The sequence below is a fragment of the Engraulis encrasicolus genome, chromosome 6 (assembly GCF_034702125.1).
Source record: "Engraulis encrasicolus isolate BLACKSEA-1 chromosome 6, IST_EnEncr_1.0, whole genome shotgun sequence".
In the NCBI taxonomy this organism is placed as follows: domain Eukaryota; kingdom Metazoa; phylum Chordata; class Actinopteri; order Clupeiformes; family Engraulidae; genus Engraulis; species Engraulis encrasicolus.
Genome location: NC_085862.1, coordinates 51,612,178 through 51,627,679, shown reverse-complemented (window position 1 = coordinate 51,627,679; position 15,502 = coordinate 51,612,178). Strand labels below are relative to the sequence as shown.

At 43.4% G+C, this 15,502-nt stretch overlaps 1 protein-coding gene across 1 annotated transcript in view; it reads left to right on the top strand.

The window, feature by feature from the left end:
* LOC134451590 (atrial natriuretic peptide receptor 2-like) overlaps positions 1–15,502 on the top strand; it is a 38,651-nt gene that overhangs the window by 2,603 nt on the left and 20,546 nt on the right. Inside the window, exons 3-13 of the mRNA XM_063202095.1 lie at positions 1,024–1,156; positions 2,752–2,760; positions 3,746–3,869; positions 6,681–6,785; positions 8,533–8,635; positions 8,887–9,032; positions 9,826–9,898; positions 10,660–10,804; positions 12,878–12,964; positions 14,483–14,626; positions 15,321–15,442. Of these exons, the coding sequence (XP_063058165.1) occupies positions 1,024–1,156; positions 2,752–2,760; positions 3,746–3,869; positions 6,681–6,785; positions 8,533–8,635; positions 8,887–9,032; positions 9,826–9,898; positions 10,660–10,804; positions 12,878–12,964; positions 14,483–14,626; positions 15,321–15,442 (1,191 nt within the window). The remainder of the gene's footprint in view (positions 1–1,023; positions 1,157–2,751; positions 2,761–3,745; positions 3,870–6,680; positions 6,786–8,532; positions 8,636–8,886; positions 9,033–9,825; positions 9,899–10,659; positions 10,805–12,877; positions 12,965–14,482; positions 14,627–15,320; positions 15,443–15,502) is intronic.

Below are 15,502 nucleotides of genomic sequence, written 5' to 3'. Positions count from 1 at the left end.
GACAGCACTAGCTTCAAATTGTTCGTAAATGGGTTTCGCAACAAAGCAGACTTTGACTTGCACGTAGAGCACTTTACCAAAACACCATGTAGAGGCCTATCCATTTTCACAATAACCAAAAATTCAGTTTTCGTTGTACTTCTTTGTTAATATAAGTAAAATCACTTTTTTGTTGTTCGATGAGAAAAGTATTGATCAGATAGCACCGCCCCAGGTCCCATTTCAAATAATATTCATTAAAATTTAAACGGCTCTCGTAGCGTTTTGGAAAATATCTAATTTGTAACATACAGTATCATGCATGGACATGGAATCCCACAGTCGGCCCTGACCTCCCAGTGCACCCACTAGGAATGTACACTATCTGGAATAATAACACAAAATGTTCTGTGAAGAGACATTAAGCAACATTTTGTGATGCTTTTAATAGCCCTGCACTATCTGTGTATGCCCCTGCATGCATGGGGTGATGCTCTCGGATGTGTTTAAAGGAACACTACATAGTATTTTGAGTCTTAAAGTGTTTCCAAAATTGCTTCGGGTTCTTTAAGTCGTAACAAGGAGGGAGGGATTTGGTTTAATGTACCACTCTCCATTGGCTGTAAACAGTACTACGTAGGTTAGGGGGATTAGGCCCGTGTCTCTCTGTAGTTTTCTGTGAGTGGCAATTCCACTTCCAACCAAGGGCGACCCAAGAGGAGAACTACTTAGTGCTGCTTTAAGCACCTAGTTATCTGGGGCATGCTGCATGAGGTGATGTTTTTCAACTGTAAGGTTATGTGACACTTTCTCTCTCTCTCTCTCTCTCTCTCTCTCTCTCTCTCTCTCTCTCTCTCTCTCTCTCTCTCTCTCTCTCTCTCTCTCTCTCTCTCTCTCTCTCTCTCTCTCTGTCTTATTCTCTCTCTCTCTCCTCACACACACACACACACACACACACACACACACACACACACACACACACACACACACACACACACACACACACACACACACACACACACACACACACACACACACACACAGGTCTGGAGATGGCCTGGATCCAGCGTCCGCCCGAAAAGGTTACGGAGGGGGAGGAGTTTAATGTGACCTACTCCGTAACGGCCGACGACTCTTTCTACGACTACGCCATCAAGAACAAAATCTTCCACTTCAGGTGATACTGCATTATCAGCGTCATCTCCTGCACCTGATTACATTAGAGGGGGCGGGGGAGAATAAGTCCTGCCCCCTCCAGAGCTGCCCCTCAGAAACAAGTCCTGCCCCCCTGAGAAATGTCCTGTCCATCAAAAGAAAACTGGCCAGAAAAAAGTTTTGACGTGCAAGCCTTATTGTCAAAGTAATTCAAATGTATAGGAAATGAGTTTTGTTGGCTCCAATATATTTTGTTTCGTTTCTAAATAAATGTAGACTACGTTGGATAGAACAATTATATGATTTCAAAGGGTAAAATTATTTACTTAACCATGAGATTGTAGGCCTATGCCTCATTGTGAAGCTACTGTAGTACCAATGTCATTTATGTTTTCTCTCTGGAAAAAATCTGCCCCCTGACCTCGGCACCAGCATCATAGATGTTGGTTAATGCCCAACAGGTTGCTGCCATTGTGCAACGTATGCGCCTAAGCACCAGTACACTTCCAGTCAGTGATAGGCCTATTACTTTAACAATATTTCAATAACATAGTTGAAGTAACCAATTCATATGAAATACAATGATTTTCAGGACGGTTCCGGGACAGTTGTGAAAAAGTTAATTTTAATCCCTGTTCAGAGTGAAGAAGAATGTGAGAGAGTGAGAAACATGAAAACAGTGAGATGTTAGATAGGATTTGCTGTTCTTCACCCTAAAATTGATTAGAATGCAGGAAATTGCATCTAAAAAACACAAATATTCTGGGGGAGGACCCGCAGACCACCCACCCACTCAATCCAGCAAGTGACCCACAATGGTTCCTAAAGTGGCTGTGGCGGTGAGCCCCCTGGCGCTGCCTCATAACAAAAATTTCTAGAAAAAAACTTGATTGTTATTATTATTATTATTGTAGTCGTTGTAGTCATTTCCAGTATTGTTTTCTGCCACCCCCAGGTGAGCTAACTGCCCACCCACACATGCCATTCTGGGCATGGCTCTGCATTACACTATACACACAAGGTATTACATTTACTACTTTATTTTAGGGATACATCTATTAGCACTAATACATACAATGTTAATGGCTGCATAAGTAACTTGTAAGGCATGTACTAAGCAAACGCTAAGGCCTACTAGGTCCTTACTAAGGTTAAATTGGTGATAAATCCCTTATTGTGCATGAACAAGACATTTGTGAATATATGCCTACAATATGTTTGGTTTTGCTTTGTATATGCCGTACAAGTTACTTATACAGGAACATTGTATGTATTAGTGCTAATAGATGTATCCCTAAAATAGAGTGTTACCAAAAATATATATATTCAATTATATGAGCTCTAACCCCACAGACCAGGTGAACCCTGACAGAATTCCTTGGGTTAGGATAACGTTAGGATTAGGATACATTTTCTCCTATTTTTTTTCTTTTGTAACCATAATCCGAACTCTACCACACCCTAGTTTATACATGAAAACACAGCATGAATCCTGAATGTTTAACAACCCCATGCTCATAGCTAATATTTATCCAAAGTTTGCTTGCTACGCACAATGTCCCATTGTCAGGACATAGTGCTTTTTTCCCCTCAACACTTCCTGTATATCCTCTTGAGGTATATCAAGTAGAATTAAAAGACAAACACTATTTTACACTGCACTCCCTCTTAACTCTTGACACAGAGCAAACAAAAAAGACTTCTATCAGTGCCATCAAGCTGGGAGTTTTTCCCCCCGCATATTTGCACAGTGTTTCGAACGACTGCCAGTGTGCTTATAGTGTAATGCCGGTAGTGTGTTGGTGTCTGTGGTAGTATTTTGGTTAGACAGTCCTTCCTGGTAAACAAGTATCTCATCTTACAGAAGGCCTGGCTTCGCAAAGTTTTCTACTGATAATGACTGGCAAGAGGTAGTACAAGTAGAAGGGGTGGTGTGTTCACAGAGAGAAGTATTATAAGAAGTGTTTTTAATGGCTGGTAGTGCCTTGGTGGCAGTCTTCTTGTGGCATAGTTATTGTGAGCATGGCCTTAACTACCATTGAGGACACAGAGGTCATGTCCTCTGTATTATTTTCAGTAATGTAAAATGTAGGCTATAGAGGAAATTCGATATATGATCAGCAATGATAAATTCAGTCTGTATACAACACCCCCATTTATCCTCAAGGCAATGATTAAAGAGTTTGACTGAAGTGTTTGAAGGATTCTAAATGTACAGTATGCAGTACAGCACACAGTATTTGACCTCTGTATTTGAAAATGTCTGGTTACGGCCCTGATTGTGTGTGTGTGTGTGTGTGTGTGTGTGTGTGTGTGTGTGTGTGTGTGTGTGTGTGTGTGTGTGTGTGTGTGTGTGTGTGTGTGTGTGTGTGTGTGTGTGTGTGTGTGTGTGTGTGTGTGTGTGTGTGTGTGTGTGTGTGTGTGTGTGTGTGTGTGTGTGTGTCAGTGTGTGTGTGTGTGTCAGTGTGTGTGTGTGTGCGTGCATGTGTGTTCTTGCGTGTAACAACTGGTCTAACTCTTTGGTGGGCTGTGGTGAGAGACACAAAAGGCCTTGAATCCTTGTGTCTGATTGGTTGTGCTGTCGTCTCCTCCATCATCCTCCCCTCCACAGTAATGCCTCGGCGGCAAAGCGCTTCTGTCACGAGCACGAGTGTCCTGCCAACTGGAACAGCGCAGACGAGCACAACTGTTGTGTGTACCACGCCAACATCCACTCCTGCCCCCTGGCTCTCATGGTAAGTACAGTGCACTAAACCATCCGGCCTACCTACTAGCCTACCCATGCTCTACAGTAGTCTGGGAACTCCCATACTGCCTTTAGGTCTGGACAATCGTTCTGATCTGAAAGATCATGGAAGCTATGACCAAAAACGGACCAGATCATGGTCCCTGTCTCTGTCCAACAACAGTATTAACAGTAGGCAGGTCACCAAACCTAATCTCACTTGTGATTAGGTCTGATGGTAACCAGGCAAGCTCTACAGTTCTCTCTCTACACATCCACTTCTGCCCCTGGCTCTCGTGGTTGGTATACTGCCAGACTTACCCCGTGTACTAAATAATCCAGCCTACCTACTACCTCGCCTACCCATGCTCTATAGTGCTCTTTCTACACATCCACTCCTGCCCCCTCGCCCTCATGGTAAGTACAGCATACAGTCCAGCCCTATGTGACCTACCCCAGAGTCATGGAATTAAGAGTTGTGACAAGGAGGGTAGGCTACAGGAAGTTGTGATGTGATGTGATTCATGCAGTTCAAGTAGTTCTAGCCTATGGCTTTCTGTTCGCTAGAAACTACCACTAACACCAACTACCCACATAATATACAGAGATCAAGTTGAAACAAATTCTGTTTACCTTTACCAGACTTTCTGTGTCCTAGGCCCACTTCTGGGAACTAGTGGAACTATCTGACAAATGCTCCATGAGCAGTCCTTAGCCACCATTGAAACATTAAAGTGAAAGTGAAAGTGAAAGCCCATTGGGAAACTCCAACTCCCATTGTCATTGTGACACAGCACTCCATAGCACACAAGTGAACACTGCATACAACGAAATTGCATTTATGCCTCACCCTTGCAAGGGGGCAGCCCTCAGTGGCGCCCCTGGGGAGCAGTGCGGCGGGACAGTACCATGCTCAGGGTACCTCAGTCATGGAGGAGGATGGGGGAATCCTTACCTGCACCTCCAACCCTATCGTAACCCCAGCCTGCACAGCCTGCAGTACCTATTGTAGTTTACCCAAGCTCTTTGGCCCTTGTGCATCCATTTATTTGCTGTTTACACATATCCAGATAGTTTACATGTGGATATTTTTTCATCTGTTTACGTGTAAATGCAACATGTGGATAAACATAAAAAACTCCACTGTAACAGGTGCGTTTTAGCCCCCTAAATGGGATATTTTTAAAGCTTTATTTTTGATAGTCGGATTTTAAATGTCTGTTTAGGTGTTAACGGATGACCAAAACTAATGCGTTTTCAAAAAGATTCATGTACGTGTAAACAGCTTCTTAGTCCTTGTCCCCTCCCCCTTATGGTAGCCCAGCCCAGGCCTACCCACTCTTTCCATTAACTCCAGCCCCCTCATCCTAGTTACTGTACAATACCACTCCAACCCCCTCACCCTCATAGTGAGTATACACGCGAAACCCTGCCTGCTCTATCTACTGTACAGTACTACTGTACCACACCGGCATCATGCTCCATGGCCGGCAATGGGCATAGGCAGACAAGGCAGTTGCCTAGGGAGCCAAATGTGTTGGGGCCACCAGTAACACCCAAAAGTCTGACAAAATTAGAATGTCAAGGAAATAAAACATTAAACTTTACACTGTTGGCAATGTTTATCTATAGGCAGTCTTTATAGGTACTAGATCTTGGGTGCATTTCTCAAAACCATAGTTGCCATGTCCCACCCTACCAATCTAGTTCCACCGTACAGCATTGTCTACTGTACTCAGCCCTTTCCCCGCTCTACTCAACCTACAGAAACATTCCACTGGATGACAGACAGAAGATGTGTCTGCTTTTTAGAGAAAAAAGCGTTCATTCTAAGAAACTCTTTTTCTTTTTTCGGTTGTTGTTCCAGCTTGCTTTTCTGTGAGGTTTGAGGGTGTGTGTGTGTGTGTGTGTGTGTGTGTGTGTGTGTGTGTGTGTGTGTGTGTGTGTGTGTGTGTGTGTGTGTGTGTGTGTGTGTGTGTGTGTGTGTGTGTGTGTGTGTGTGTGTGTGTGTGTGTGTGTGTGTGTGTGTGTGTGTGTGCGTATGTGTGTGTGCATGCACATGCAGTGCAGGCAACAACAAGCAGCTGGGAGTCATTACGCATGCACACACACACACACACACACACACACACACACACACACACACACACACACACACACACACACACACACACACACACACACACACACACACACACACACACACACACACACACACACACACACACACACACACACACTGTGGGCCCCGGGCTGTATAATTATCTAGCTGCTGACAGTAAAGCATTTGATTATTGTGAGAAGGGCTGCAATCCTACGAGCCGTGCTCATCAGCAGCACTACGGTATGGCAGGCCTTAATTAGACCTCGTTAAGGCTCGTTAGGACCCTGTCCTCATCGCCTAACAACCCTCTCCTCATTGGCTACACACGCCGTGACCTTCCTGTGAAGACGGACGTTTGATAAGAGAAAAGTGCTTTTGATTGCCACACTTGTCTGCCACAAGTAGCTGTGTCTCTCTCCATGCTGCACCCTCTCTGTTGTGTGTGTGTGTGTGTGTGTGTGTGTGTGTGTGTGTGTGTGTGTGTGTGTGTGTGTGTGTGTGTGTGTGTGTGTGTGTGTGTGTGTGTGTGTGTGTGTGTGTGTGTGTGTGTGTGTGTGTGTGTGTGTGTGTGTGTGTGTGTGTTAATGTGTGTGTGTGTGTTAATGTGTGTGCTTGTGTGTTCTGTGCCCATGTTTGTGACCTCTGTGTGTGTGTTCCTGCACATTTGTGTGTTTTGTGTATACGTACGTGCTTCAACCTTGTTTTCCTCTGTGACAGAGGCAAGGAGGCATATGTGGCCCCTGGATCCCGGATGATGGAGAGATAGTGACACACACGGTGTCCAAGGCGGGAAAAATGACACAGCAGCTGTGGAGTTCAAAGGTGATGTCTTATCGTTAAGGCAGATACTCACAACCTACACCAGCAGCGATAAGAATAAGCTACACAGAATCACTGGACTGGAAGCATTCAGACATTCCAATTGGCCGCATCATAGCTAATTTTCATAACATTTGATGATGTCCAGCTACAAACTGCTGCTCAAGTCGCTCAAATCCAAAATCTGTCTCTTCTGTTGCCAAGCACTCCAACCTCCACTCAATACAAAGTCAAGTACTCGCTGGTGTAGGTCAAGTTGCGTTTGATGTATTTGGTCCTGTCTTGCACACGTCTTGGTGCTACTCCACTTAAGTGCCGCTTTCGATACAGTTGATCATGCCATACTACTAGACTGGAACACTGGGTTGGCTTTACAGGCAAAGTGATCAAGTGGTTAAAATCGTACTTACAACAAAGAAGTTTTTATGTCGCCATTGGAAGACATACCTCATCACCGATGTCTCTGAACTGTGGGGTCCCCCAGGGCTCCATTCTGGGACCACTACTGTTCAATCTGTATGTGCTGCCACTGGGACACATTATAGAGAATAACTCCATAAATTACCATAGCTATGCGGATGATACCCAACTCTACATATCTATGTCCCCCAATTACTTATCTATGTCCCCCAATGACTACACCCCCCTTGAATCACTCTATCATTGCATGGACCAAATTAACAAATGGATGTCTCACAATTTCCTCCAGCTGAACACAGATAAAACTGAAGTAATTATATTTGGGAAAAGAGAGGAAAAACAAAAGATTGCTACTATCCTTGAAACAAAGGGACTGAAAGCAAGGGATACAGTTAAAAATATTGGGGTCCTCATTGACAGTGACCTAAACTTCAACAGTCACATGAAAGCTATTACTAAGTCTGCATTTTATCACATAAAAAAGTCTCTCAATTTAGGGGCCTTATGTCTAAACATGATCTGGAGAAGCTAATACATGCCTTCATTTCTAGTAAGGTTGATTACTGTAATAGTATTTTTACAGACCTCCCCAAAAAGACCATCAAACAGCTTCAACTTGCACAAAATGCAGCAGCAAGGGCTCTTACAAAAACAAGGAAGGTCGACCACATTACTCCAATTTTAAGATTGCTGCATTGGCTCCCAGTAAGCTACAGAATTGATTATAAGGCAATGCTTCTTGTATTTAAATCATTAAATGGAATGGGACCCACTTATCTACTGGATATGTTTCAGCTGTATGCACCAACCAGGTCACTAAGGTCAACGGAGAAAAAATTGCTGGTGATTCCAAAAGTCAAAACAAAGTGTGGAGAGGCAGCCTTTAGCTTCTATGCTTCAAAGCTTTGGAACCAGCTTCCAGATGACGTAAAAAATGCATCCACTATTGATAGCTTTAAATCTAGACTCAAGACAAAGCTGTTCTCAGATGCTTTCCCCTAGCTTAAATTATATATCATTCTTATTTTTTTATTTTTATGATTTTTTAAAATTATTGTATTATTATTATTATTATTTTTTTTACCTTGAGTTTTATCTTAATGTTTTAAATGTTCTTTGACTCTAATTTATTTCCTTCTTTCTTCCCTGTTTCCTTTCTTTTTGTATTTGTTAATTTTGTGAAGCACATTGAGTTGCGCCTGTGTATGAAATGCGCTATACAAATAAACTCGGCTTGCCTTGCCTTAAATGTCGACCCCTCCCCTCTCCTCTAAGTTCCATGTCTGCAGTGTTGTTGTACGTTATGGTGTTGGTGTTGTGTTTGTCACAGGTGGTGTTGGTGCACCTGGGGGTGACGTCTCTGATTGCCCATATTAAAGTGGGGCAGATGCACGCGGCGCTGGAGTCTAAGGTCCGCGTCGTCAGCGCAGTAGGTCAGTCAGCAGCATGTCAATGTGGCCATTCGTCATACCATAGCACTGAGTGAGGTGGAGTGGGGCTAAGTTTTTGATTACGTGCTTCCAATTTTCAATCCTTAAGTCATAGAGGTTAAAGAATGATAAAATAAAAATGAGATTATTATTTTACTATTTTACTGTACACAGGTTACAATCACACAGAACACCTTGGTTTGGTCTGATTGCATGTGCGTGTGTGTGTGCGTGTGTGACCGCGTTCTCTGCAGTGTGTGGAGATGATGTGTGTGAGCTGGAGGAGACGTGTCTGAACTGCCCGGCTGACTGTGGTGTCTGTCCCATGTCCATGGGCATCAAGGTGGCCATTGGACTCCCAGTCGCCCTCTTCTGCACCGGATTCATCCTGACTATCGTGGTGAGGCCCCCGCCTACACTGCCCTACAAAGGCAAAGTGCAGTATCTACATATTTTGTCAAGACTTAAAATGGTCTTCATCACACCTCCTTAATCTTGTGAAAAACTTACTGTGTCCCGTTTTAGAAATATTGCTGTCAAATTTGCAGTAACTACAGTATGCCATTGCCAGCTAATGCCAAGGATTTGAAAACGTTTTTGACAGTTTCAATGTTGGTATAGTTACTGCACTTTGCCTTTTTGTAGGGCAGTATACTTGTACTGCACCCACACTGCACCATGCCCTCAAGTTTCATCTCTAAAACCCAAAGTACCCCCCCCCCACACACACACAGACACACAAACACACTCTGTTTGAACCCATCACAGGCTGTGTTTGTTTGCAACCACCTCTACTCTCATTACATTACATTTAACGCACCCTTTTATTCAAAATCAACTAACAAAAAGAGGACATAAACACTCAGGGGTTTCACACTGCTCTGGTCAGCCCTGCACTCCTTGTCTCTAGCAAATCCTCTGTTTTAGTTCCCATGAAAGCCAGGGTGCGTAATTGAAAGGTTGGTGAAAAACATTGCAATGTGAATAAGTAAATAGTGGTCAGCACTCTTTTCCTTTGAAGCGCAGTTGTACATGGGAGCCATATGCATCAAGTAAACAGCACTGTGCTGTGTTGTTGGGAGTTGGGAATTGAGAGCGCAAACAACACTGACTCAGCGGAGACTTCAGAGAAGATATGAAAGTGTTCTGGTGGGTGTGTTGTGATGTGTTTTTTCTACTGTTGTTTTTTTTAGTGGATTCAATACCAGAAGCAGAAGATGTTCTGGGATGAGAGCTGGATCATCAGTTACAACAACATCATGTTTGGTAAGACAGACAGACAACATAAAGTTAGCTGTACACCTATTTGAGATTTGATATTTGATTAGGATCCCCATTAGCTGATAGCTGATATGTTGCTGACAGTATACATTGTAACTGATAGGGTTAACCAGGGATGTCACATCAGGCCGCTGTGTCACACTGTGCTAATGCACCATATGGGCTAATTAGTCAAGGTTTGAATCTGGACATTTCCCATGCATTGCTCCTCTCCCTCTACCACTCATTAAGTTGCTCTCTGCGGGTGAAGTGTGTTCAGTGAGAAATTTCCTATAATAACCCACTCTCTCTCTCCTCACCAGTCATGAGTGTGCTACCCTGCTAACCTGCTCTCACCTGTCCTCAGTTAAGGTGTGCTGCATGGGCATGGACCAGGGGTGGGGAACCTTTTTTCATTCAAGGGGCCACTTCAAATTCCTCCAAGGGCCGTTAAAGTCCTCCGAGGGCCGTACTATGAACTTTATCCAGGATTTCCCCCTGTAACTGCACTTTAGGCCTATATTGAAGGCAGACACCTTTAAAACAGACCCCAACTTCTCTAGGTCCCCTGATTAAAGCTTAATTGTATTGCAAATGTAATTTCTAATATTCCTTTACAAGATATGTCATTTTATGTGAAGCTGCATAACTTTATTGTATTGGGGGCTAGATAAAATGGCCTCAAAGGCCTGAAACGGCCCTCGAGACATAGATTCCCCACCCCTGGCTTAGACTAACCTGTTCCTCCTCTCCTCTCCTGTCCACAGGTAAGGTGTGCTACATGGGCTTCTGCAGCACCACCAGCCTGCAGCTGATGAAGAGCCAGTCCAGCGTGAGTCGAGCCACCGACGTCACCATGTGTCCTGCCATCAACCCTGGCTTTAAACCAGGCTTCATCCAGCCCGGCATCTAGTGAGTCCCACCTAATACAACCTGTGTTGGGAAAGTTCATCCTCTATAGCAGGGGTGTCAAACTCAAATTGACCGAGGGCCAAAAACAAAATCTGGAACGAAGTCGCGGGCCGAACTCAACAATTATTATTTTTAAATGGACTAAAATAGGGCACATACATTCACATACATTCTTTGCCATCATCTTTGTTAGTTAAAATGTGTCTGCACATCCTGTGACACAACAAATTTAGTGTTACACTATACATTAATGGTGTATGTGGGACAACTGCAATACACATTTGAAATGGTCTCGCGGGCCAAATAAAATGGCTCCACCGGCCAAATTTGGCCCCCGGGCCTCAGTTTGACATCCCTGCTCTATAGGAACTAGTTTAAAGTTCACTTCACACATTTCGAAATAAACTAGTTCGTTCATAGTCCATCATTATTTATAATTAATTCATTCATAGGTTTTTTTGCAATAAGTTGTTGCGATCTATGTTGTTCAACATCATTACCAAAGCCTAACACAACAGACAGCAATTATTTGTATCAGAACAGCAAAACTATATGTGTTAGATTTCATTTTATATTATTGGGGCTAAAGAAAAGTTGCACCCTGTTTAACGAAGGTGCATGTAGTTCATTCACAGGCCCCAACGCTACTACCATGTGCCTCAAACCAGGATTCATTCAGCCCAGCAAATCCCACCACATATAACCCACATATAGTTTCTCTCTCTCTCTCTCTCTCTCTCTCTCTCTCTCTCTCTCTCTCTCTCTCTCTCTCTCTCTCTCTCTCTCTCTCTCTCTCTCTCTCTCTCTCTCTCTCTCTCTCTCTCTCTCTCTCTCTCTCTCTCCACTCCATCCAGTCTGGCATCTAGAGTGCAGCTTCATATAGCATAGGCTGCTGTTGTGTTTTACATATTTGTGGCTTTTCTGTGGACACTGGACAGTGGACAGACAACAGGAAATTGGAGAGAGAGAGAGAGAGAGAGAGAGAGAGAGAGAGAGAGAGAGAGAGAAGAGAGAGGAGAGAGAGAAGAGAGAGGAGAGAGAGAGAGAGAGAGAGAGAGAGAGAGAGAGAGAGAGAGAGAGAGAGAGAGAGACGGGAGAGTAGAGGAGACCTAGTAGAAATACTCTCACAAATTACAACAGCGGTATGACATGACATAGTTTCAACTTTGTAATATCATATTACTAGTGCTGTAATTACAACTGTAAGAGAACTTCTAACTCTGCACACCAAATGTATGAAGTGTAAGACACTGCTGATATCACCATGGACCAGAGCATTAATGGGGCTTAGGAGCTAAACATTGGCGTCACTCTGGTCTGAGTGCAGTGGAGAGACACAGCTCAGGGGCTCATGGCTCTCCCTGTTTTACAGCAGAGGGGGGGGGGGACCTGTTTACGGGTTGTAAATACAAGGCACGCTGGCCCCATAAACAACAGGAGACAGGAGGTTTTTCAGGACACAACACGTTTTGTGCTTCCACGTACTGCTGCGTGTTGCATGTGTGATGGTTTAATCATAGTGCATGGTTGTGTGTTTGTGTCTCAGTTGTGATAGTACAACTGTGGTCCAGGATACACACATATATTGTGTTTGAGTGTGAACCGACTGTGATGCAACATAATGTTGTATTTGTAGGCCGATAGTGATGACAGAACTGTGTTGTTGGTGGGATACATTGCTGTGTACTGACATTGATGGCAGGGACACAGGACACATACTGTAGTACACACAACAAGTAATGCCACACACATACTGTTCACAACAAGTAATGCCACACACATACTGTACACAACAAGTAATGCCACACACATACTGTACACAACAAGTAATGCCACACACATACTGTACACAACAAGTAATGCCACACACATACTGTACACAACAAGTAATGCCACACATACTGTACACAACAAGTAATGCCTACACATTGTTGCGTTTGTGTGCTGACAGTGATGGTCGAACCGTGGTATAGGAAGCACATGTGTCTGCAGATCGAGATGGTAGAATTATTATGCAGTCTACACACATACACATGACAGTGATTCTACAGACATGTGTTTGTGTGTTGACAGTGATGGTCGGACCGTAGCAGTGAAGCACATCCAGAAGAAGCACTTTACCCTCACCAAGAGCATCAGGAAGGAGGTGAAGGAGGTCCGGTGAGTAGACCAGTCGACTGGGCTGTAGACCCATTCCTTCTCTGGGTATACTGGCTCATTCTTTTAAGACTTGGTTGTCGGTAGACCTGAGAACGTTCTCCTGACATCCATTGTAAATGTGTTTTATTGCAACAGTTGGAGACGATACGAATATCTGAAAACACTATGTTTAACGAACTCGGAGTACAACGAACTACTCCGAGTTTGTGTTTCGGAACTTGGATCTGAGTAACCCTACTATGCACTTTCCTGAAGCGGAGGTCTGACTACTGAGTTTGAAAAGAATGAGCCATAAGGCCTAACCATCACCCCACTCCTATTGCATACAAGAGCATCCATCCCTAGATGTATCTGGCCCATGGGCCTATCCTCTTCTCTGGGTATCCATTTCTCTACTTCTGTGGGCCACAGACCTACGGTATCAGTCACTGCACTCCTCTTGGTTACAGGCCTATCCTATAACTCTTACTTTTCTGGGCTAAAGGTTAATTCATGTCTTGACTCCTGTTAACCTACATTGCTCTCCTCCTCTGGGTTACTGGCCTATCCATCATTTCACTCCCCTTGTTTACAAGCCTATTCGCCTAGTCCTTTGGGCTATGGGCTTGCTCCTCACCCTTAGTGTTTTTGGGGGAAGTTGACAGTTAATGATACTAGTACAGTTGATTTTAATCTCAGAAGTTAACATCATTCATGAAGCATCACACCTCCTACACATACAGTATACTTGTGGTTTAATGAAGAAAAATAGGCCCTAATAGTGGTAGTAGTCTACCTACAAAACAAGAGCAGTTATTTGTGCCAGCTCTCAGACAAACACAGGCACGGATGCTTCAGTTATCTGCCTATGCAATCTCTTCTCTTCCTCATCTCTGTGTGCTTATGCTAAAGTTTTATGTATGCAGCAGTTATCCAATCCTCAGTCTCCTCCCCGTAGGCTATGTACGTATGTCTGCCGTTTGTCTGACGGCTCTAGGTATCACTTATCCTTCTCATAAACATAACGTGACCCAGCCTTTGTAAATAGACTCTTTCCTGGTGGAAATTCTAGTGTTTACAGTAAAACCATGTGTATTTGATGAACTAGTAGTATTTTCATAAACTAAGAGGAAACATACTCCAGGCTGTGCCTAAATCCTATTTGCCTTTTAAAAAACTCTTGCCCTCAGCTGAATATCATACTGTGTACTATGCAAATTAACAACACATTTTTATTTCCTCTATTGGCCATGACTGATAATTCAGGCTGAATTACACTGTCAATACAGTAGAATAATTTTAAAAATCCCTGTCATATCAATATGCATACAATGGCAGCGAAGATGAAGTTCGTTCATCCAAAGAATTTCCTAATTTTGACTGCAACATTTTAAGATAAACATGGAAAATATTTAACTTTAAATCATCACAGTTGATTACACTTTATATGTTCAATTTTAAGGCAACAGGACAACCTGGGCTAGTTATATTTTTAACAAGTGTTTTAACAAGCGTGTTTATTATTATTCGTGATGGCAGGGAGCTGGACCACCCTAATCTGTGTAAGTTCATCGGTGGCTGCATTGAGGTTCCGTTCGTCAGCATCATTACGGAATACTGCCCCAAAGGAAGCCTCGCCGACGTTCTACTCAACGAGGACATTCCCATCAACTGGGGATTCCGGTAAACTCTTCACTCCACATCGTAGGATGCATCATGCATTATACGGTATAATTTGTGCCTTCCAATATTTTACTCAGGTATTATTCATAGAAAAAGTATCAGATAAGTTTCCTTGGATCAAGGTAAGCTAAATGGAATGTAAAAAAAGGAAAGTTGTGTCAATACGTTTACATGATGTTTTTAATTCCGAATTAATAATTCAGATTAAATACAGTAGATCCATCAAGTTTACTTTGATCTTTCCTTTAATTCTGATAATTACATTTTCAAAGAGGAAGTAAGCTTCATTCAGAATTAAAGTGACTTAATTCGGAATTAGAATTGTCACGTAAAAGTAGCAATTGTCTTGTACCCATTTAGAGTGTGCACTGTGAAGACACAAAGTGATCTATGAGTCTCAAACAGGTTTTATGGAGACACACACAGACACACACAGACAAACACAGACACACACAGACACACACAGACACACACACACACACACACACACACACACACAAACACACACACACACACACACACACACACACACACACACACACACACACACACACACACACACACACACACACACACACACACACACACACACACACACACACACACACACACACACACACACACACACACACACACACACACACACACACACACACTGTAGTAATCTGCAGACGTTGTTGACTTGTGTGTCCAGGTTGTCGTTCGCCACTGATATTGCTCGAGGCATGGCCTACCTACATCAGCACAAAACATTTCATGGACGACTTCACTCCAGGAACTGTGTCATCGATGACCGCTGGGTGTGCAAGATCTCAGGTAACACTACACTCTCGCTCAGGCAACACGGAGCTGCTGTCAACATCCCTGAGGACCATT